This window comes from Spermophilus citellus (assembly GCF_964194105.1).
Source record: "Spermophilus citellus genome assembly, chromosome: 7".
NCBI lineage: Eukaryota > Metazoa > Chordata > Mammalia > Rodentia > Sciuridae > Spermophilus > Spermophilus citellus.
This window is the reverse complement of record NC_138188.1, coordinates 109,680,796-109,703,226: the sequence shown is the minus strand read 5'-3', so window position 1 is coordinate 109,703,226 and position 22,431 is coordinate 109,680,796. Positions and strand designations below refer to the sequence as shown.

Sequence of the window (22,431 nt, the reverse complement as noted above, 5' to 3'; positions counted from 1 at the left end):
CCTGCCCCTTTTATACATTTTAAAATTTCTTTGTTCTTGTGCCTTCTCCTCCCCCATCCTGCCCACTTGACCCAAAAGGTGGAGTGATCCAAGGGTGGGAAGGAAGCGATCCAGGGGTGCCAACAGGAAGGGAGAACCCAGGATGCATTCATAACAACTCCTACAACTCCCTGCAGGGAGGAACAATTCCCTGGAGGCAGGCAACCATAACAACACTTATAGGAAGGGGAAGTGCTCTGGAGGTATTAGCATTTTTCTTTCCTTTTGAATCAGCCCCAGCTTCCTGACCCAATTATTCATTACCTACACTGTCCTTTTGCCCCTTCTCAATGCCACCAGACCTGATCTTTTTTTTTTTTTTCTGGCACTAGGGATTGAACTCAGGGTCACTCGTCCACCATGCCACATCCCCAGCCTTATTTTTTTTTTAATCATTTTTGTTTTGTTTTGTTTTTTAATTGTAGATAAACACAATACCTTTATTTATTTATTTTATGTGGTGCTGAAAATTGAACCCAGTGCCTCACACATGCAAGGCAAACACTCTACCACTACAACCCCAGCCCACCAGCCCTATTTTGTATTTTATTTAGAGACAGGATCTCACCGAGTTGCTTAGCACCTCACCGAGTTGCTTAGCACCTCACCATTGCTGAGGCTGGCTTTGAACTCGCCATCTTCCCGCCTTAGCCTCCTGAGCCATTGGGATTTCAGGCATGTGCCATTGTGCCCAGCCCTGATCGATGTTAAATCAATTTAATTTCCTTGGCTAGGCACAGTGATGTATGCCTATAAACCCAGAAACTTGGAGGACTGAGGCAAGAGGATCCTAAGATCAAAGCCAGCCTCAGCAACTTCCTGAGAACCTGTCTCAAAATAAAAAGGGGATATACCTGGGGATATACCTAGTTGCCCCTAGGTTCAATCCCCAGTCCAAAAAAGGGTGGGGGGGACTCCATATGGGCATTGGACTTCTGTGCAGTTGCTGCATCTCAGCACAGACTTCTCAGTCGGTGGCAGCAGTTCTAGAGTGAAATTGATGTCACATGGATCACAGGCCAGAGAAGCCACAAGTGTTTGGCCAATTTCAGCTCCAACTGAGATGGGAAAATGGTTTCTGCCCCTCACCAAGACTTATGGAGGGGAGAATTCACTAAACACAGAGGGTTTCAGGTGCTCAGTAGCCAATAAAATCTCACATGTCAGTATAATAGAAACCCAGTTACTTTATAATACACAGCTCAGGGGGAGGCTGTTGAGGGATAGGACAGGAACTCAACCATGTCACAAGTTCTGTCTGGGTAGCATGACTTAATGCTTACAGGGTCCCAAGCGGCACCCAGGCAGCAGGTCTAGCTTCAAGAAAGAAAGAAGGGGGGCAGAGCTCTACCAACTGCATCATTTTCTCTTTGATTGAAAAAGCAAAAGCTTTCCCAGAAATCCTCCATAGACATTTGCACATGTCTTTTTTTTAATATTTATTTTTTAGGTGTAGATGCACACAATACAATGCCTTTATTTTTATGTGGTGCTGAGGATCGAACCCGAGTTCCGCCCGTGCTAAGCGAGCGCTCTACTGCTAAGCCACAATCCCAGCCCCGTGCATGTCTCTGTTTAACCAGAATTGTGTCATAAAGCCCACCCTGGAAGTGAGGGAAACTGGGAAGATATTTAGTTGGTAGATTGCTACCTCCTCCCCAAACTGGAGCTCTGTTACAACAAAAAGGGAGAAGTGGAGCTAGGATAAGCCAGGAGCACTGTCTACTTCCATTAGCACTGGGCCTGAAAGGGGGATAACTAACCATCACCAAACTTCTCCCCATAAACCATATGACATGGTCTCTGTATTAGCTGCTTTCTGTTGCTCTAACAAAATACCCAAGAATGGGTACTTTATAAAGGGATGAGGTTTATTTAGCACAGAGTCCAACATTTGGCAGGTCCTGAGACTGATCTTTGGTGAGAGTGATCACAACATGGTGAATGCCATCATGGTGGCAGGACATGCAAGGGGTCGAGACTGAATGGCCAGAAGCTGGGGAGGATGAGTCTTGTTCTCTTTATAACACCCCCTCTCACAGGAACTAACAGGGACCCATGAGAAGTTCATTATCCCTTCCAAGGGCCTCATCCCCAGTGGCCAAATTGCCTCCCACGAGGCCCCATCTCTTGCAGGTTCTACCCCCTCAACACTGCCGCACCGAGGACCTAGCCTCCAGCCTGTGAACCTTTGGGGGATAAACTACATCCATCCTCACAAGCTCCAACAAAGCCACATTGTAAGAGCAGGATGTCCCCGTCCAGAACTGTGTATGTGAGGGCAGGGGAAGGTTGATATCAGTGGGCACAGGAAGCAGCCAGAGGCCCCATTCCGGAACCTCTCTGATGTCACACTTGTAGTCATGGTACTCTGGGTGCCAACCCAGGAGAAGGAGCGGTTGGCTCTCATTTGTTTGAGAGCAGGCATCGCAGCATGACTGTATCAAACGATTTATTGTCCCCACCCCCACCCCCAGCCAGATCCTGGCTATTCTCAAGCCTTTGGGCTTGTGTGACTATGGCAGCCCTGGTCTCTCTAAGCCTAGTGTTCTTTACGTTTCCGTGAGTCTCCGGGCCAGCTGTCGGGTTCTCACCAAGTGACAGAAGGGAAATAGACAGTGAGAGTGCAGAGGCAGGGAGGTGGAGGGAGGCCAGGAGGGGAAGGAGGATATTCAGTGAGAAGCACAGAGATGTGGGGAGCCTGAGGCTTTGGGGGACTGTGGGAGGCTGGTAATGCTGGTGACATTTGGTGGAGGGAATGGGGTCTGTCTTTAGCCTGGATATTCAGATCTGTCCTTAAGGTGTGAGAGTCTGACCTCAGGTGAGCCGGGCCTCATGGGGGCTCCGGGTTGCCCCCGACTAGAACTGAGTCTGGCCCCCTGGTTTCAGAGGCCGAGCAGTGGCGCAAGATGGAGAGTGGGCCTTCCCTGTGGTCTCAGGCCTTCTCTGCCTCCTGAGTTTATACAGCCTCATTGGCATGAATTTTTCGGACCCAGGCATCTTACACAGAGGTAAGGCCTCAGACTCCTGGGAGAGGGAGGTGGCACCCCAAGGCTGGTGCCTACAGGGGTCATTTGTAAAGGGCTGACCCCACCTGTGGCCTCAGGGTCCCTTCTTACCCTGTCCTTATTACATGGGCCCTGGCACTTCATTTCCCAAGCCACTGAAGTGTGAAAAACAGAATCCTGGAGGTTTTCCAGTTGCTTTAGAAGGGAGGACGGGGCAAGAGAGGCAGCAGGCTCTTCCAACCCCACAGTTCACCTTCCTCCTTCCCATTTCACACCCGACTCCAAGCACTGATCACTATTCCAAAGAGCTGGACAGCCCTTCTCTCTGACTGCCGCCCATCTGAGTGGTCAGCTTACTCCACAGGGACCAGGGTTCCCCTGCCCTCCTCCTCCCCACCTTCTTGATGCCCAGTGATGCTATGGGGCTGCCCCGAGCATCAGAGTGATACTAGGGCCTCCTCCACTGCCCACACCTCTCCCCCTGCCAGGCGCCTTCAGCAGGACCCTGAGGCTCCCTACATGGCCCGAGTGAATGTCAGGTTGTACCACATGCCGTGGTGTCCCACCTGTTATTTTCACCGCCTGCCCCGAACCTTCCACTGCGAAAGGTGTGGCATCTGTGTAGAGGTGAGTGCTCCTCCTCCCTGTCCACTCACCAACCTATCTCCGTGCACCTGGCCAGGACCAGGAACCTAACATCATGAGTGGGCCAGGTGGGGTATCAGACCATGTTCCCAGAGTGCTTCAAGTGGCTCTCAGCCACTGTTGGTCACTTATATATGTCATCACCTCTGTGTCTGCACCTGTCCTGGGAGGGTGGCCTTGCTTGCACAGGTGTGACATACACGCATCCCCTCTGTGCGGAGCCTGGTGGAGTCAGGGGGAGGAAAGGCAGTGACTGTCCCCTCCCCTGGCTTGCTGATACTAGATCCCCAGCCCTTTAGGCTGACTGCTGCCCTGTCCTGGGGATCTTTGCCCGTCTTGGTCTGGGTGTTCCAGTGGAGGGTTTCCTGGTTCTGAGTGCGTTTCTCTGATGTGCCCACCCTGCTCGGGTTCACAAGTGCAGAGAGCCGGCAGTGGAAGGGCATTTTCTTCATCCTTTTCCAGTACTTGAGGAAACGGAGGCCCAGAGTTTTCATGTCCTGGTCCACGTGACACCAGGCAGGTCTTGTCTCTAAAGACCTCACTCAGGACAGGTGACCTGATGAGCCATGGGGTCCTAACTGTGCTCTCACCATGGAAATGCCAGGTTCTCGCTGAGATGGGAACCCTTATGTAAGGTCAAGAGCAGGCGGCCTAGAGGGGTGCGCAGGGGAGGCCCCAGGATTAGGGGGTGATGGAGGCCATTCCAGAAGGACCCTCAGACCTGCCTCCTCTCCCCTAGGAGTTCGACCACCATTGCAGGTGGGTGAATAACTGCGTGGGGCACCGAAACATCCGGCTCTACCTGCTACTCCTCGTGTCCCTGTGCCTCTATCTGGGTACCGTGCTGGCCTCCTGCGTGGTTTTCATCATACGCAGGAGGAACATGGCGTGTCTGGACAAAACCATGACGTATCCACACAGTCCCAAGGGCCCACACTGGGAAGAGCTGGTGTGGTGGGGAGGGAGGGGCAAACAGCCCAGGAGGGTCAGGGTGACAGGGGAGGGGCTGAGGTGGAGGGGGCTAGAGGGAGAAGTCACTGGGGAGGACCTGTGAAGGACAGGTGGAAGGCCAGTGGGGTCAGGGACGTGGGCGGGGTAGGATGCCTGTGGAGTTAAGAATCTAGGGGCCCACAGAGTAGGGAATGAAAGTTGAAAAGGGACAGTGGGAGGACAGTGTGGTGGAGGGAGGTTTCCCTTGGGTGTACTGGACTAACTGTCCAGTCCAGGGAGGGAGAGCGGTGGGCGGTGCTAGCTGGGGCGGGAGGGAGGGAAGGAGGGAGCAGTGGGGTCGAAAGCGGGGCCAGGGAGGAGCTCTTCCATGGCTTCCCTTCTTAGCCTGTGCACAGCATCCTAGTGGCTGTACCCGCGGGGGCCCTCCTGCTCCCGCTCATCCTGCAATTGTTCATCAAGGCAGTGGCGGTGGGCACCGCCAGGCGACCCTATGAGGAGAAGGTAAGTGGTGAGTGCGTGTGCCCTTGGCTGTGTGGAGGCATCTTGCTCCTCTTCAATTAGACACTTTGTGCGCTTTCTCCACTGCCCTTGGCCCTGATGATGCCTCATGAGTCCTTCCAGACCCACCTCTGAAGATGCAGCTCAGATATCTCCATACCCTGGAGCTTGGGGCCATTCGGCCTCCTGGGTGCATTGCATTGAAAGCCTACTGTGTGCTGGGTGTGCTAGGTGGCGGTTATTTGAGGGATGGGTGTAGGGGTGAGTAAGTACATCATGCACTTGTGTTGATAAGCAACCTGCCATCAGAATAACACCGGAGACACCAGAACACTCTGAGCGAGGGGTCAGTCCTGAGTGGTGTAGCCGACTGGAAGAGACTGGGAGTTTGGCGAAGCCACGCTATAAAGGAGAACATGCCACTCTCTGTCCTAGGTGTGCTTTTGGAGAGGCAGACAAGAGGGCATTGACTGTGAGAGGCACAATTTTGCAGAAAGGCACAGAAATCTGAAAGTAGGGTGTTAACAGAATGATGAAGAAACAGATCTAGTTCAAGCACAAGGTGGCAGGGGCAATGAGGTTGACCCAATGGGGATCAAGATTAGAAAGGCCCAGAAAGCCAAACGTGGAATTTCGTTTGGAAGAACTGGAAACCTGGGAGCCATGGTAAAATTTTGTAAAAATGTCATTCATTGAGGGGTAACTACCAACAGAAAATTCACCCTTTTTAGTCTACAGTTAGGGATTTTGACAAATGACACTTTGTACTCTCCACCAAGATCAAGGTTAACCAGTTTCATTACCCAGAAAATCCTTTCATCTCTTGTCATTTTCTCTCCCTGAGTCCTTGTGGTTTTTCTCTTTCCGGAATCATGCATAAATGGTGTTGTGGGCTTTCTAGTCTGGCTTCATTCACTGAGCACGATGCATTTGAGATTCATCCATGTAGTAGCTCACATCAGTAGTTTATTGTCTTTTGTTTCTGTGTAGTATTGTATTTCCCTATAGATTATTTATACATTCACCAATTGAAGGATTTTTACTTTGCATCTAGGTTTTGGCAGTATTTTTGTTGGTTTATTTTGTTTTGTTTTTGTACCAGGGATTGAACCCAGAGGTGCTTAACCACTGAGCAACAATCCCAGCCTCACCCCACCCCACCCCCAGCATCCTTATGTTTTCTTTTTGAAAAATTTTTAAAATTTTGAGAAAGGGTCTTACTAAGTTGCTTAAGGCCTTGCTAAGTTACTAAGTTACTGAGGCTTTGAACTTGCCACCCTCTTGCCTTAGCCTCCCAAGCCATTAAAGTCATGGGGAACTGTGCCCAGCCAGTTTCAGGCAGTTATAAATAAAGCTGCTACAACAACCATTGATGCATAGACATGTGGAAATAAGTTTTCATTTCTGTTGGGTAAATTGTTAAGGGTGGCATTGCTGAGTCATAAGGTAAACACGTGGGACTTTTTAGGAAACAACTGTACCCTTTCTACTTTCTACCAGCAATGAATGAGAATTCCAGTTGCTCCACATCCTTACTAGCTTTTGATACTGTCATTTGTTACTGTTCTTTTTTGTTTTCAAATTGTAGCCTGTCTAATAAATGAGTAGTAGTATCTCATTAGGGCTCCAGTCTATATTTTCCTAATGACTAATAATGTTGAGCATATTTTCATGTCTTATCAGCCATGGGTATATTGTTGGTGAAGTATTTGCTCCAAACTTTTGCCCATTAAAAAAAAAAAAACTGTTTTGTTTTCTTATTGAGTTTCAGAAGTTCTCTATCCTGGATTGAGATCTATGTTTTGCAGATCTTTTCTTGCAATTCATGGCTTGTCATTTCATTTTCTTGTCATAGCATATTCCAAAGACCAGGAGTCCTTGGTGTTGCTGTTTCTCCAGCACTGGGGATTGAATCGGGGGTGCTCAACCACTGAGCTTCTTCCCCAGCACTCGTTGTTGTTCACTCTGAATGGAACCTCATGTCCTCTGTGAGGAACAGTTTCATTGCTTTCTTTCCCATCTGTGTCTTTATTGCTTTTTCTTTGAGCATCCACTAGGAATGATAGGAGTGGGCATCTTTGCCCTGGGATTCCTTTAGTGTGGCAATCACTTGACTAAAGTCTCTTTCAGGAAGACTGGTGGGCGTTCCCAGTTTAAGACCTTGGATTTTAGGGAAGTTCGATGTTGAGGATTATTGCTGCTGGAAATAGGGCGTTCCTGCTACCTGAGCTCCCTTGGAGTTCTCCTGAGATTCAGAGAGCATTTTGGGAAAAAAGCCTCGTGGAGTAGGTGATTTGGGTGGCAGCAGAACTGGGATTGCCCCAGTACGTGTGTGGAGGCCGGTGTGAATTCGGGAATAAAGAATTGCTGTTTGAATCTACAAAGCTGTGTGGTGGCTCGTGATTCTGTGCCCAGCCAAGACTGCGGCATTTGGTGGCCCATACGCGGAGCGTCTGAAACTTGGAGGTAAGTGAAATTCCTCGCCCCTGAGGGAAGGCGAGAGAATGGGTGACTATTTTAAAAAACAATGTGTTCTTGTTTTGATTTATTTCGTTTTTGTTTCAAGCTGCCTGTCCCTAGAAATTTCTCAGGCAAACTAGGAAAAATGGATGGCTCAAGGTTTGAAGTTTGTCAGCCCAGAGAAAGAGAAAATTGATACAGCGAATTTTTATTCAGTTTTTGTTTCATTCAGTTGCGGTTTTGTTTTGTGTTATCTTATTGGGTTGCATTATTTTTATAGAAGATTAGAAATTAGTAAAAAAACAAACCAAAAAGGTGTTAAGCAAAGTGTTAGAGATTCAGACCATTCAAGCAAAAGAGAAGGTCTCTCGAGCTAGTCAGACAGAGGAAGAAAATTTAAAGGAAAAGGGGTTATTAGGAAAAAGGCCACAACAAGAGGCTGTTACTAACTCCGTTTTATTACCAGAGGGTGTAATTCAACCAACAGCCCCACCGATGGAAACAGCTGAGTGGCCCTCAAACCCTGTAGTTGATAAGTGGGATCCTGAGACAGGACCTCAAAGATTAGCATGCCCTGTACTTGAACAGGTAGGAGGGCAGCGAATTCACCGTGCTTCAGATTTTAAAACAGTGAAGCAGTAAAAGGAGGCTGTAACAACCTACGGTCCCCAAGCTCCCTTCACGGTAAGCATGGTCGAATCCATTACTAACTTGGACATGACGCCAGCAGATTGGGCTAGCATGTGTAAATCTGTGCTAAATGGAGGACAATATTTGTTATGGAAAGTTGCCAATGAGGAATTTTGCACGGAGACAGCTAGGCGAAATGCAGCAGCCGGTTACCCTCAAAGAAATCTAGATATGCTTTTAGGAAAAGGACCTTATGAGGGTCAACGGCAACAAATTGAATATGATCCTGCTATATATGCACAAATTGCTGCAGACGCAGTTAGGGCATGGAAGACTTTACAAGGACATGGAGATTCACAAGGTCAGCTATCTAATGTAATACAGAGACCTAATGAACCTTACGCTGACTTTGTAGATAGGCTTATTCAAACAGCCGCCAAAATTTTTGGGGATACAGATCAAGCAATGCCATTAATAAAACAACTTGCTTATGACCAAGCGAATCGTTGCTGCAGAGAGGTTATTAGACCATGGAGACATGAAGACTTAAATACATATATTAAATTATGTAGAGATATTAATGAACAAGGGCAAGTCTTGGCAGCTGCAGTACAACAGGCTTTAGATGCCAGGCCAGAAACATGCTATAATTGTCAACAAACAGGACATTTTAAAAGGAGTTGCCCTGTAAGAGGAGGTTTTAACAAAACTAGAAATCAAAGGAATAGAATACCAGGTATTTGCCCACGATGCCGTAGAGGGAGACATTGGGCTAATGAATGCCATTCTCAAACCACCATAGAAGGTACTCCGTTATCAAAAAACGGACAAGGATCAGGTATTTACCCACGATATCGTGGAGAAAGGCATCAGGCTTCATTGCCAAAAAACGGAGTGAGGGGCCCAATGCTCCGGGGCCCAAAACCACAAATATACGGGGCAGTGGAGGAACCCAGCAACACCATCAGGGTGGTGCCCAGGACACATTGTCCATTAAATCCCTCATCAGACAAACCCGAGGGAGCGCAGGGTTGGACATCTGCGCCTCTGCCAGAGCAGTATTAACTCCAGAGATGGGAGTTCAAATCATTCCTACAGGAGTAAAAGGACCTCTTCCCCAAGGAACACTAGGCTTATTATTGGAACGTAGTTCATCTACATTAAAAGGACTTATGATAAGTCCTGGGGTAATTGATCCCGATTATGTAGGTGAAATAAAAATTATAGCTAGTTCTCCAGGAGGTATATCAGTAATTTCACCTGGAGATAGAATAGCACAATTGTTAATAATACCCAGCCTACATAATAAGTTCTCTAGTCATAATGTAGAAAGAGGTTCTAAGGCATTAGGCTCCACAGGTGTAGATTGGGCTATGTTGTCTTTAAATTTAGATTCTCTCCCAATGCTAAAACTAAATATTCAAGGTCACGAGTTTAATGGGCTACTGGACACAGGTGCTGACCTTAGCATCATATCTCGTCGAGAATGGCCAAAACATTGGCCATTACAACAAGCCACTCAAACGCTTCGAGGCCTAGGAGTGGCGACTAATCCCCATAGAAGTTCTATGGTATTAGATTGGAAGGATCCTGAAGGATGTGAAGGAACTATACAACCATATGTTTTGGATCACCTTCCTATTAATCTATGGGGACGAGATGTCCTAGATCAACTAGGTTTGATGTTAACAAATAACATCAATCCTAATGCACCCACTACTAGGGCTAGACAAGGTGATAAGAAAGAAAAAAGATTAGGAAAACAAGAACAAGGTTTAGCAGCACCAATTCAATTAGATCAAGGAACAGACAGACATGGGTCGGATTTTCAGAAAGGGCCACTGAGACAATCAAAATTACTTGGAAATCAGAAAGACCAGTGTGGGTTCCTCAGTGGCCCCTGACTAAAGAAAAGATACAAGTAGCCCACGATCTGGTCAAACAACAATTAGCGGAAGGACATTTACAACCTTCCGTATCTCCCCATAATACTCCCATTTTTGTCATCAAAAAGAAATCTGGTAAATGGAGATTATTGCAAGATTTAAGAGCCATTAATAATGAGATGGTTATTATGGGACCTGCTCAATCAGGGGTTCCTCAATTGTCTGCTTTACCAAAAACGTGGCATGTTTTAGCCATAGATATTAAAGATTGTTTTTTTTCGTTTCCAATTCATCCCCAGGATACTCCACGTTTTGCATTTACTATCCCTGCATTAAATCATGAAGGTCCTGATGAGAGATATGAGTGGAAAGTACTCCCTCAAGGTATGGCTAACAGTCCAACTATGTGTCAAATCTATGTAAATAAAGCAATCCAGCCACTTAGAAATCAAAATCCTGAACTAAAAATATTTCACTATATGGATGATGTATTATTAGCACATAAAGATAAAAACATATTGCTGGAATGTTATGCCACACTTACGAACTTATTAAAAAATTATAATATAGAGATAGGAATAGATAAAGTAGAATTAAATTTTCCAATTAATTATTTAGGAGTTCTATTATCCTCAACCATGGTCCGTCCGCCGAAAATTCAAATACGAGTAGATCAACTCAAATCACTCAACGATTTTCAAAAGTTATTGGGAGACATAAATTGGATAAGGCCTTATCTAGGCATACCAACAGGAGAGTTGGGACCTTTATTTGATATTCTAAAAGGTCCATCAGATCCAAATTTACCCCAAATGTTCACTCCTAAAGCTAGAAAGGCATTAAAAATTATTGAAACATATATGGAAAATATGCATCTAGATAGAATTGATATAAGTTTGCCTTTATTATTTATTGTACTACCAACAAAAAATATTCCTACAGGAGTATTTTGGCAAGAAGGTCCATTATTGTGGATACATTTATCTTATTCTCCTAACACTATTCTTACTAGGTATCCTGAGGCTGTAGGACAATTAATACTCAAAGGAATAAGAGCAGCAAAGAGAGTGTTTGGAATTTCTCCCAATAAAATTATTACTCCATATACTATGGATCAAATTGATGAGTTAGCTAATGAGATAAATACTTGGGCAATAATCATGTGTAAATCTAATGTTTCATTTGATAATCATTTGCCATCGAATCCTTTGTTGTCTTTTTGGTCTAAGCATCCTGTAGTTTTTCCTAAAATGACAAGGAAAACACCTATCATGAATGCTCCAAATATATTCACTGATGGGTCTAATAATGGTACAGCATCAGTAGTTACCCCTGATCAAACTTTTACATTTTTAGTACCCAAACAATCAGCTCAAAAGGTAGAGCTTAATGCAGTTTTACAAGCTTTTGTGATGTTCAAAGATTCTGTATTTAATTTATTTTCTGATAGTCAATATATAGTTAATGCTATTAATTCCCTTGAAGATGCTGGTAGGATTTCCCCTTCTTCTACTGTTTTTTCTTTGTTTTCCACTATACAAAGTCTAATCTGGGACAGAAAAGATCCATTCTTTATAGGACATATTAGGGCACATACAGGATTGCCTGGAGCCCTTAGTTTGGGCAATGATTTAGCAGATAAAACTACACATGATGTACATATTTTCTGTACACTAGAAAATGCTACAAATTTTCATAAAAGGTTTCATGTTAATGCTAATACTTTACAAAAGCGTTTTAAAATAACTAAGGAACAAGCCAGACATATAATAAAACAATGTCAAAATTGTGTGACCTTTTTACCACAAGTTAATCTTGGAGTCAATCCTAGAGGACTGATACCTAACCATATTTGGCAGATGGACGTCACACACTTGCCAGAATTTGGAAAATTAAAATATTTACATGTTACAATTGATACTTCTTCCGGATTTTTGATGGGCTCCCTTCATGCCAGAGAAAAAACTAAAGATGTTATAGCTCATTGCTTACAAAATTTTGCCACTGTGGGCGTTCCTAAACAGTTAAAAACAGATAATGGTTCTGGTTATACTTCTACCTCTTTTAAACAATTTTGCTCATCATTTGGTATTACTCATATAACAGGAATCCCATACAATCCACAGGGACAAGGCATAGTTGAAAGAGCTCATCAAACTATTAAAACGTACTTATTAAAGCAAAAAGAGGGAATTGGAAAGGAGTATATATCCCCCAAAGATAAACTTAAAATAACCCTTTTTACTCTAAACTTTCTAAATTTGGATTCATCAGGACTTAGTGCTGTGGAAAGACATATGTATCCAAAAAATGTACATAAGCCTAAGGTACTTTGGAAAGATATTCTAACAGGACAATGGAAAGGTCCTGACCCAGTTATAGTCTGGAGTCGGGGCTCTGTCTGTGTTTTTCCACAGGAAGAACAGCAGCTGATTTGGATTCCAGAGAGATTAACCACAACAATTTCTACAGAAAAAGAAGATGATTTGACTCAAATCCATAACAGCTGATATCCAGAGCTCCAGCTTGGCTATTCTTACATCTGCAACAGTGATTAACCACGGTGCTTTTTTCAATATCTATTTTATTATTGCATTTTTCCCACATCATAAAGTTCTATTTTATTTTTGAGCTCATACAAACCTAGGTTAATGTTTTTCTGATCAGTTTTATTTTTTGACTGTGGAGTTTTTAAACATTGCAATGGAGATTTCACCTAGGTAAAGCTACAAGGCCTTTATTGTCTTATGTGTTGTATGTTATGTGTGCACACTTCTGTTTTGTGTTGTATGTCTGTATGTGCATATGTTCATATTTCATATATGAGGAGCGCTCATGAAAAAATGGATCCGAATTTTTTTTTTTATTCACGTGATTTAAATGGTTTAATTTAAATTAGGTAAACAGCTGTTAAGGACTGTTTTTAAAGGTGGTTAACAGATCTGTTTGTTTACTAATTTAAATTAGGTAAACAGCTGTTAAGGATTGTTTTTAAAGGAGGTTAACAGATCTGTTTGTTTACATTCACCTTTCCTTCTCATTATATTTAATAATTCTGTTCAGGATAATGTCTCTTTAGCATCTTTGCCAGAATTCCCATCTCCATCCCAGTGCTAGTGAAGACTGAGATAAAACCAAACTACAGCTTCTATGATAGCTATCACAGTAAACTGCATAAACTGATGCATCAATGAATATAACTCAGCAAGTAATGCTCAATCAAGGACTCGATTTACTTTGGGAAGAAATGGACATATTGATAGACTCTTCCACTTTGAACTGCCTGCAGAACTTGCCTGGACTATGTATCAGTTGTATGCATTGTGAACTATCGTTTGGTGCAGCGAATTGTGGTACTGCTGGCATATCTTTGCTGATGGTGTCACCAGTGATGCAATTTCCTTGCCAGCGCACCCCATGTTAATTGTGGTAATGCTGGCATATCTTTGCTGATGGTGTCACCAGTGACTCAATTTTTCCAAAGGAGCCGTCAATTGGCTTGGTGTCGTGGCATTTCTGTATGCTCCTCCCTTCTACTAGTGATGGTCTAAAATTTGGGGGCCAACAGAGGTGAGGCAAAGAACCTCACCCCCCCACTGGCACCAAGGCTAAATTTGGGGGCCAACAGAGGTGAGGCAAGAACCTCACCCCCCCCACTGGTGCATAGGCCTATCCACAAGTATGGCTGAATGCTGGACCGGTAGTCAGTGACGGGTTGATCCGATTGCAGTGGTATCAACCTAAGACAGGAGGCTGACGCCTAGAGGTCAGTTTTCCCATGACGGGTAAGAACCATATGTTGAATTGGACAACCTACCAGGCACGGTCCTTAAGCCACATTGCTTGTTGTTTAATTAATCAGAAGGGGGTGATGCTGAGGGCCATTGCCAAGTAGGAATGACACATCGAAATTTCCTTGCCAGCATACCCCATGTTGCTTAGAGGACATTCGCTGGGACATTGCATGTATGCTTTAGTAAGGTGACCTTGCTCAAGGACCAGGGCGGATCCGGGTTTAGAGCTGATCAGGTTTTAGGGAGTATCCCGTCCTTGGGTTTAGGCAAGTTCCAGATTTAAGGTGTACCCTGCGGGGGAATAGGGCGTATCCTGCTGCCTCAGGCACGGCCGATCCTTGAGTTCCCGTTGAGTTCTCCTGAGATTCAGAAAGTATTGGAAAAGAAAACCTCGTGGAGTAGGTGAATTGGGCGGCGGCAGAACTGGGATTTCCCCAGAATGTGTGTAGAGGCCGGTGTGAGTTCGGGAATAAAGAATTGCTGTTTGAATCTACAAACCTGTGGTGGCTCGTGATTCTGTGCCCAGCCAAGACTGCGGCAGAGGACAATGATTCGAGTTGCTTTTTGGACATATTCCAGAGCTGTTCTGATGTGGAATCGTCTTTCCTTCGGGGGAGAAGAGTGTTGAAGATGAAAGTCTTCTTGTGTAGGCCATCGGAGACTTGGGGTGGATAGAGGTGCTGCTGGGCCACTTTCCATTATAACAGAGTATTTGGTACCTAAAGCTCATGAAGTTGGGGTGAAACTCAACCTGGTCTGAAGGAGGATGGGTCGAGGCTGATGGATGGACTCAGGGGAAAGAGAAAGTAGAATAAGGGAGAGAGGAGAAGCCAGTCAGTGTCCAGGGAAAGACATGACCTTTGAGCTTGACCTTTCCTGCTTTGTGTACTGAAGGTCTTCAGCTCAGATTTTCCTGGGAAATCTGATTTTTGACTAGGGAAATATGTCTGGGCATCCCCTGCTGCCACTGGTCTCCCAGATAGTGAAACTCAATGAAGGTAGATTTTTAGAAAAAAATCGAGAGGTAAGAGAGTCAAGTGGGAGTGGGCTGGTGACACCATCTTTGGATAGTTGAGCAGAACAGCACGAGACAGACCTTAAAAGGTACCTGGAAGGACGAGGTGAGAGGACAGGTGAGGCCAATGGAGACAGAGCAAGGATCCTGCAAAGGGAAGCACTAGGGATGAGGAGCCCTGAGAAGGCAGGAGAGGTGGGTGCTGGGTCAGCACTGTCTGGGGACGGCTGCTCACAAGTGGGTCGAGGGAGGTCACGCTTCCTGGGAGCCTGGGAGGGCAGGAGGCCCTGGGTCACTCCTGGGCACCCCTGTTCCTAGAGCCTGGCCACAGGCCCAGGTTGAGCCCTGGCTTAACTGACCAACTTAGCGAGGGTCCCTGGGAGATGGCCGTGCCCAGTCCTGCTGATTCTGAGCTCCTCTTCCCTTCCTCGTCTCCCTCCAGTATGACAAGGCATTCAATGTGGGCTGCCCGAGAAACTGTTACATCGCACTATGTGCACCCCTGGGACCCAAGTGAGTTGGTAAACCAAGGGCTCAAGTGGTGGACCCTGGGGCTGGTGGGGTGGTGAAGCTGGGTCTATTTCCCTGGTCCCTGTCCCCAGCTCTCAGCCTTAACACTCCCTGTTCCTTTCCTTTGGGGTTTTCTCCAGGGCACTCTGGGAGTTTCTGGGAATTTCATTCTTCCTTGGTGTTGTAGGTTCTTGCCCCAAGAAATGTGCTCGAGGGGAATGGCAGCCTGGATAAGGCTCCTGGATGAGAGCCCTGGGCTCTGAGCTTTCCCAGCTGAGGGTGAGAGTGGTCAGGGAGACCAGGCCAAGGTGGGTGGTGACTCCTTGCATTTGGCCTGTTGCTTCCCAGGTACATGTCCGAGGCGGTCTGCCTTCAGGTGGACTAGGGGACCAACTGGGGGCCAAAAGAACACCTTAAAGACCTCCTTTGGCCCAGGTCTGCAACTCAGGCCCCTCCAAAGAGTGGCAAGTCTGCACCTGTACAGAAGGTAAGGAGTATCGGGTGTGCTTTGAACCATGAGGGTCTGTGGTTGCACATGTGTTGGGGGAAGCCCCCATGTGGGGCAGGCCCTGGAGCTGAAGCACTTGGAGCATAAGGAGTGGGATTATGGACCTGGAGGGTGCAGGGTCCAGGTCACAGGGCTTCAGAGCACACCCAGGTGTCCCTGGATAGAGAAAGAGAAAAGACTGAAACACTAACTTTCTGATTGGCTTTGGGCCAGTCCTTACTTTTTTGGTCCCCAGTTTCCTCAGCTATTAATGAGGACTGAGACTAGTCCAGTGGTTTATGTTTTAAAGAAAATTCTGCTTGTTTTTTTTTTTGTGTGTGTATGTACATATATAAATATCAGTTGTAGATAAATACATATATTTATTTTGTTTATTTTTATGTGGTGCCAGGGATTGAACCTAGTTCCTCATGCATGCTAGGCAAGCCCTCTGCCAGCCCTCTCCCTTGTCCTGCCTCTAGGCACCCTGGGACTTGACTGTGAGTTGTGGGATGGAGGGTAGGTAGATCCCCCATGTACTGACTCTGTGTTTAGCTTCTCATCAGCCCAGTGGTGCATTGGGAGGCTTCCAAGGGAAGCTTGGCCTCCCATTCTCCCTTCACACCCAGCAATGATAGGACACACACCAGAAGTTCATCTCCTGAGCCCCATGTGGGGGTCTCTTGTTCCTGAGCCCTCACTTCCCTGTTGAGAGTGCCAAGACCCCCACGCCTGTAATATACACATATTTTGTGCTGCTTCCTATGACAGCTGTGCCTATGTGTCCTAGGTTCAGGGAAGTGTGTTTCCTGGCGTTGGGTGGAGGCTCTGAAGGGATGGGACAGGGCCCTCCTGGTTCATCCTTGCTCTCTGGAGACTCAAGCTCAAGCTCATGAACCAACACTGCCTGACTCTTTGACCTTGGGCAAGACATTCAGCATGTCTCTCATCCTTCAAATGTGGCAACAGTAATAATCACAGTGACTGACCTGGCTGGCTTCCTGGCAAGGGCTGCAGATGGAGAATACCCACCAGCCTGGATAATACCAAGTGCGCCTGAAACAATTCCATAAAATACGAAGGGAACTTGTTTATTGTTAGTCCTAATAGGCTATTAGATTAGTCAGGAATTACAAAGTTTCAGTTAAACATGACTAAGTTTCAGAGATATAATGGTCAATATGGTTGTTGCAGTTAATTTACTGCATACTTGAAAACTGATAATAGAGTTGGGTACAGGGGTGCCCATCTATAAGCCCATGAGGCAGGAGGATCACAAGTCAAGGATCAGTAACTTAAAGAGAATTGTTATATATATATTTATTCCTGGGGATGTATGTCAATGGTAACACACCTCTGGATTCAATCCTCAGATGTGGAAAAGGAAAGAAAAATTGACCATCAGTTTTGTGGGTTTTCTGTTTGTTTGAGGTGGAGTTCCCCGTATGTTGGCCAGGCCAGTCTTGAACTTCTGAGGTCAAGAAAACCTCCTATGTCAGTGTGCTGAGTGCTGGAAGGCAGGTGTGCACCACTAGACTGGCTAGAAAAGGGATTGTAAACTGGGTTTGGAGGCACATGACTAATTCCAGCAACTCAGGAAACTGAGGCAGCTTTAGGCCAGCCTCTGCAATTTAGCAAGACTGTATCTCAAAATAACAAGAGCTAGGGATAAAGCCAAGTGGTAGGATATCCTTGGGTTCAACCCCCCAGTGCTGGGGGAAAATGTGTGTATACACACACACACACACACACACAGAGATATATACATATATAGACACACACACACACACACTCACACACATTGATATATACATATATAGCTACACACATATACAAACAAACACACACACACACACACACACACACACACACATATATATATATATATATATATATATATATATATATATATATATATATATATATATAATTGTATAGAAGGATTTGGAGATTTTAGATTTCTGCTTTGGGGCTAATATGAACAAGCATGAACACTCCTGTCCTTGAGCATGCTAGGCAAGAGCTCTACCATTGAGCCACACCAGAGACCTTACATTTAAATTTGGGTTATTTTCTCACTGTTAGTTATTGGAGGACCCCACTTTTATCTTTTTTTTTTTCCATTTTCTTTGGGCACGTGGTGGGGCTTCCTCTGATTCTCACACTGGTCTCAAATTTGTGGGCTCCAGTGACTCTCCTGCTCCTGCTTTCTGAGCAGGGGGGATTACAGGTACATGCCACCACACTTGGCTGTACAATCTCATATTGATAAGACATTTTACATGTGATAGGAAACCCAGAATAAAAAACAGCAATTTAAGATGACTGGGCATAGTGACGTCTGCCTATCATCCCAGCAGCTCAGGAGGCTGAGGCAGAAGGATCATAAGTTTGAGACCAGCCTGGGCAGTTTTAGCAAACCCTATCTCAAAGTAAAAAGGGCTGGGAATGTAGCTCAGTGGTATAATGCTCCTGGCTTCAATACCTAGTACTTCTAAAAACAAATTAAAGAATAAAAACATTAGGGCTGGGGTTGTGGCTCAGTGGTAGAGTGCTTGCCTAGCACGCATGAACCCCTGGGTTAGAGCCTTAGCACCACATAAAAATAAATAAAATAAAGGTATTGTGTTCATCTACAACTAAATATTTGTTTTAAAAAAATAAACATGAAAGCTGGGCTTTGGTGGCACATGCCTGTAGTTGCAGCTACTCTGCAGACTGATACACAAAGATCACTAGAGTCCATGAGTTTGAGATAAACCTGGGGAAAATGGTGAGACCATATGTCTCAAAATAAATAAATAAATAGTAATAATAATAATAATAATAATAATAATAATAATAATTTGCGAAACCAAGCACTTTGGTTCACCCCTATATTTCCCAGAGGCTCCAGGTTGTGGTAGGAGGATCACAGGTTTGATGCAGGTGTTGGGGTCTTAACAAGACTCTTGTCCCAAATTTGCAAAAGGGTGGAGGGACTGGGGATGAAGTGTTAAAGCACCCCTGGATTCAGTCCCCAGTACAGGAGATGGGGGAGGAAACAAGCCAATTTGACTCATTTTAATAAGACCTTGGGACTAGAGGTAACTTGTGGTAGTGTAAAGCATGTGCTTAGCAGCTTAAGGCCCTGGGTTTAATCCCAAACACCAACAAAACAAAACAAAACAAAACAATAAAAACCAAAAAAAAATTTTTTAAAAACTTTATGTATATATCCCAAATCAAAAATGAATATGTTACTTTCACATATATACATTTTGACCCAGAAATGTAATATTTAGCACATGTGTCTTTGGGGAACCATAGAACAGCATAGATTATGGGTTCTGTCCCATTATTTAGATAGCAAAATGTAGCAAAAAATCAACTCAAATATCATTAGTAGTAAATTGGTTAAAAATATGGCATGACCATTTAATGTACTACTAGATTATTTTAAATAGATTTAGGGAAAAAAAAAAACAACTATAATGTATTGCTGGGTTCAGTGGAGCATGACTATAATCCCAGAAGCTTGTGAGGCTGATTTAGGAGGTCTGCAAGTTCAAAGCCAGACTCAGCAACTAAGCGAGGAACTAAGCAATTTAGTGAGACCCTGTCTCAAAAAATAAAAAGGCTGAAGTATGACTGAGAGGTTGAGTGCCCTTGAATTCAATCCCTGGTACTCCTCCTCCTCCCCACCAAAAAAGACCTGAAACTGTCAACACTGTATAAAGTGGGTTCTTGGTTTCAAAACCCTACATTTGTATTCCCTAAAGTGCTGAAGTTGGAATGGGCCTGCCGCCCTGTGTTCTCTGTCTAAAGCCTAGAGGAGAACCAGACATAAGCAAGCATCCATCCTTCTTCCTGTTTCCTGTCCCCTGAGTTTTGCTCTTGGCTTAAGCCTTTTCAATTAGGAGCTACTCTGGTGGGTGATGAACAAGAGGAAATACAGGTTTGACACTTCTGTCCCTCTCCCCAAACAAACCCAGCACTCCATTCCATTCCTCTTTTTGGATCTTTCCTGTTGATTTGCAAAATAAATATGGAAAAGTAGAGTTTTAGAAAACGAGACCATTTAGAATTTAGTCAAATCTAAAATTATGTGTATGGTTTTGTTTTATGTATGTTGATATTTATGTCTGAAAATTGATAGTATTAGAGCAATTCAAACCACAACTCATTTCTGAATTTCTCTTTGTTAGGGCATGCCAGAGCAGCAGGCTCAGTTGCCACAAACCTTCAGGGTCCTCAAAGGAAAGCCAACGGAGCATCCTCTAGCTGTGCGGGGTGTCATCAAGTATTATAACGCCAGCACCTTGAAACAGAAAAATCTCAGATAGGGGCTGGGGATGTGGCTCAAGCGGTAGCACGCTCACCTGGCGTGCGTGCAGCCCGGGTTCGATCCTCAGCACCACATACAAACAAAGATGTTGTGTCCGCCGAGAACTAAGAAAAAATAAATAAATATTAAAAAATTCTCTCTCTCTCTCTTTCTCTGTCCCCCTCTCTCTCTCTCACTCTCTCTAAAAAAAAAAAAAAAAAAAAAAAAAAAAAAATCTCAGATTGACTCCTCCTGGTGAGACATCAGACAGTGGTAAAAGACTGAATCCCATGGAAACTTGTGAAGCATTGATAGATAAAAAGATCATTTCTGGAAAAATAAAAGGCTAAATTATATTGTTCCTACTTTCTCCTACGTAGATACTGCTTTTTGTCAACTGTCCGGATGGCTCTTGAACATCATCTGGAGACTGAGGATTTTTCATTGATCTCATAATTTTGTTAGAAATGGAATTGGATATGTTACATTGTTTCCATAATTCTTATACATTATAATCCAACATGGTAGTGGGATTCACACTTGTTCCATGTTGTTACATTCACTTGGGTTTTTTTCCTCCTCACGGCTTTAAATGATTTTCAGTTTAGAAGGAAAACGTGTGGATTTGCAGACATGTTTATGCTAGAGATATGTTTATTGTCAGTGGCATAGAAGGAAGTTTTGCTTTATAAATGCACAGACATTGAAATAAAAAGTATTTTCAACTCAAAAATTACATGCAAATACTTAAAAATAAACATTATAACTAAAAGGATTTATACCTCAGAATTAGAATCTAAGTTGGTAAGGGTTGAAGTATACTGGATTTTTAAAAACAGTTTGTGTAAAGCAGCATCAGAATGAAGTCCACGTGGTGCAGCTGGTTGAGCGATCCCTGGAATGTCTTTGGAGATTTAGTTAGACTCCCCTTCCCCATGCTGGTTCTCCTGCTTTCTCTTCTTTGCACTGTACTTTAAAAGATGCAAAATCATTTCTCCCATTTCTCTCCGTGTAGATTTTGCCCATTACAACCACAAGATATATAATTTTTATTTAATATGTTTCTCCATCTCTAAGGTCATATATATAGTTTTTAAAAATAATCTAAGTATGCAAAAATCATATGTGGTTGGATTAATTGTATTTAATATTTACATCATCACAGAGATAAAGGCTATATTCAAAAAAGAAGTAGACTTCTTTGCAAATAATACCTATCTTGACTTTTTCTATAAATAACTTACCTGGTATCCTTAGGAAAAGGTTAGACTTTTACCTAGAACTTCTGTGTCAACTAGTAAGTTGCATTTTAAAAAGAAACAAACCTTGTCAAAAATAATTCTTTTCCCAGTTGCCATGTTTGGTGGCTTTATATCCCCTTGCTCCTTGGTACTCAAGAATATTTATCATATCACCTTTACTGTTTAAGAAAATATCTTAAACAAGGAATGTTTTATTTGAATACAGCTTGAATGGGTATGGTTTTCATTATACTTTTGTGGGGGCGGGGTACCGGGGATTGAACCCAGGGGCACTCAACTCCTGAACCACATCCCCAGCTCTATTTTGTATTTTATTTAGAAGCAGGGTCGCATTGAGTTTCTAAGCACCTAGCTAAATTGCTGAGGCTGGCTTTCAACTCAAGATCCTCCTGTCTCTGCCTCTTGACCCACTTGGATTATAGGCATGGAATTACCAGGCAGGACTCCATTACATTTTAATAACTTGATTGAAGTATAATTCACATACCATGAAATTCAATCATTTGAATGATCAATTCAGGTTTTTCAAAATGTATTTTTAAGGTTTCATTAAGATTATAGAGTTAGTAGCTGAGTCTTATATAAATTATTATTTTTATGTTCCTATAACTGTCATATTTCCAGAGTAGTAATTCTACTTAAAATGAAATCAATTTTAAGACATTTCACTTGCTCCTCTTTTATATTATTTTTCTTTTTGTCATAGAAAAGTTTTCTCTGGTGAATTGTTAACATTCCTTTCTCTTTCATTTTCAGAGAAGGATTGCTTCCCTTCTGGAACACCAGCAGTAAGTTGATGATTTATTTCTTATAGTTCTTGTTCTAATTAAGGTTACCAAAGCAAATCTTTTTTTTTTTTAATTTCTAAAATAAGAGGTAGGGCTGGGGTTGTGGCTCAGTGGTAGTGCGCTTGCCTGGCAGCCTGGCATACATGAGGCAC

The 22,431-nt window shown here is 43.9% G+C and overlaps 1 protein-coding gene across 1 annotated transcript; it reads left to right on the top strand.

Moving 5' to 3' along the window:
- Positions 1-4,475: 4,475 nt before the first annotated feature.
- Positions 4,476-15,857, top strand: LOC308653944 (palmitoyltransferase ZDHHC19-like). Its single transcript, XM_081302715.1, has 4 exons — positions 4,476-4,601; positions 5,039-5,144; positions 15,369-15,439; positions 15,785-15,857. Exons 1-4 carry the CDS (start codon positions 4,576-4,578, stop codon positions 15,819-15,821), a joined length of 240 nt encoding a protein of 79 aa, XP_081158841.1. The 5' UTR covers positions 4,476-4,575; the 3' UTR covers positions 15,822-15,857.
- The last annotated feature ends 6,574 nt before the right edge of the window (positions 15,858-22,431 follow it).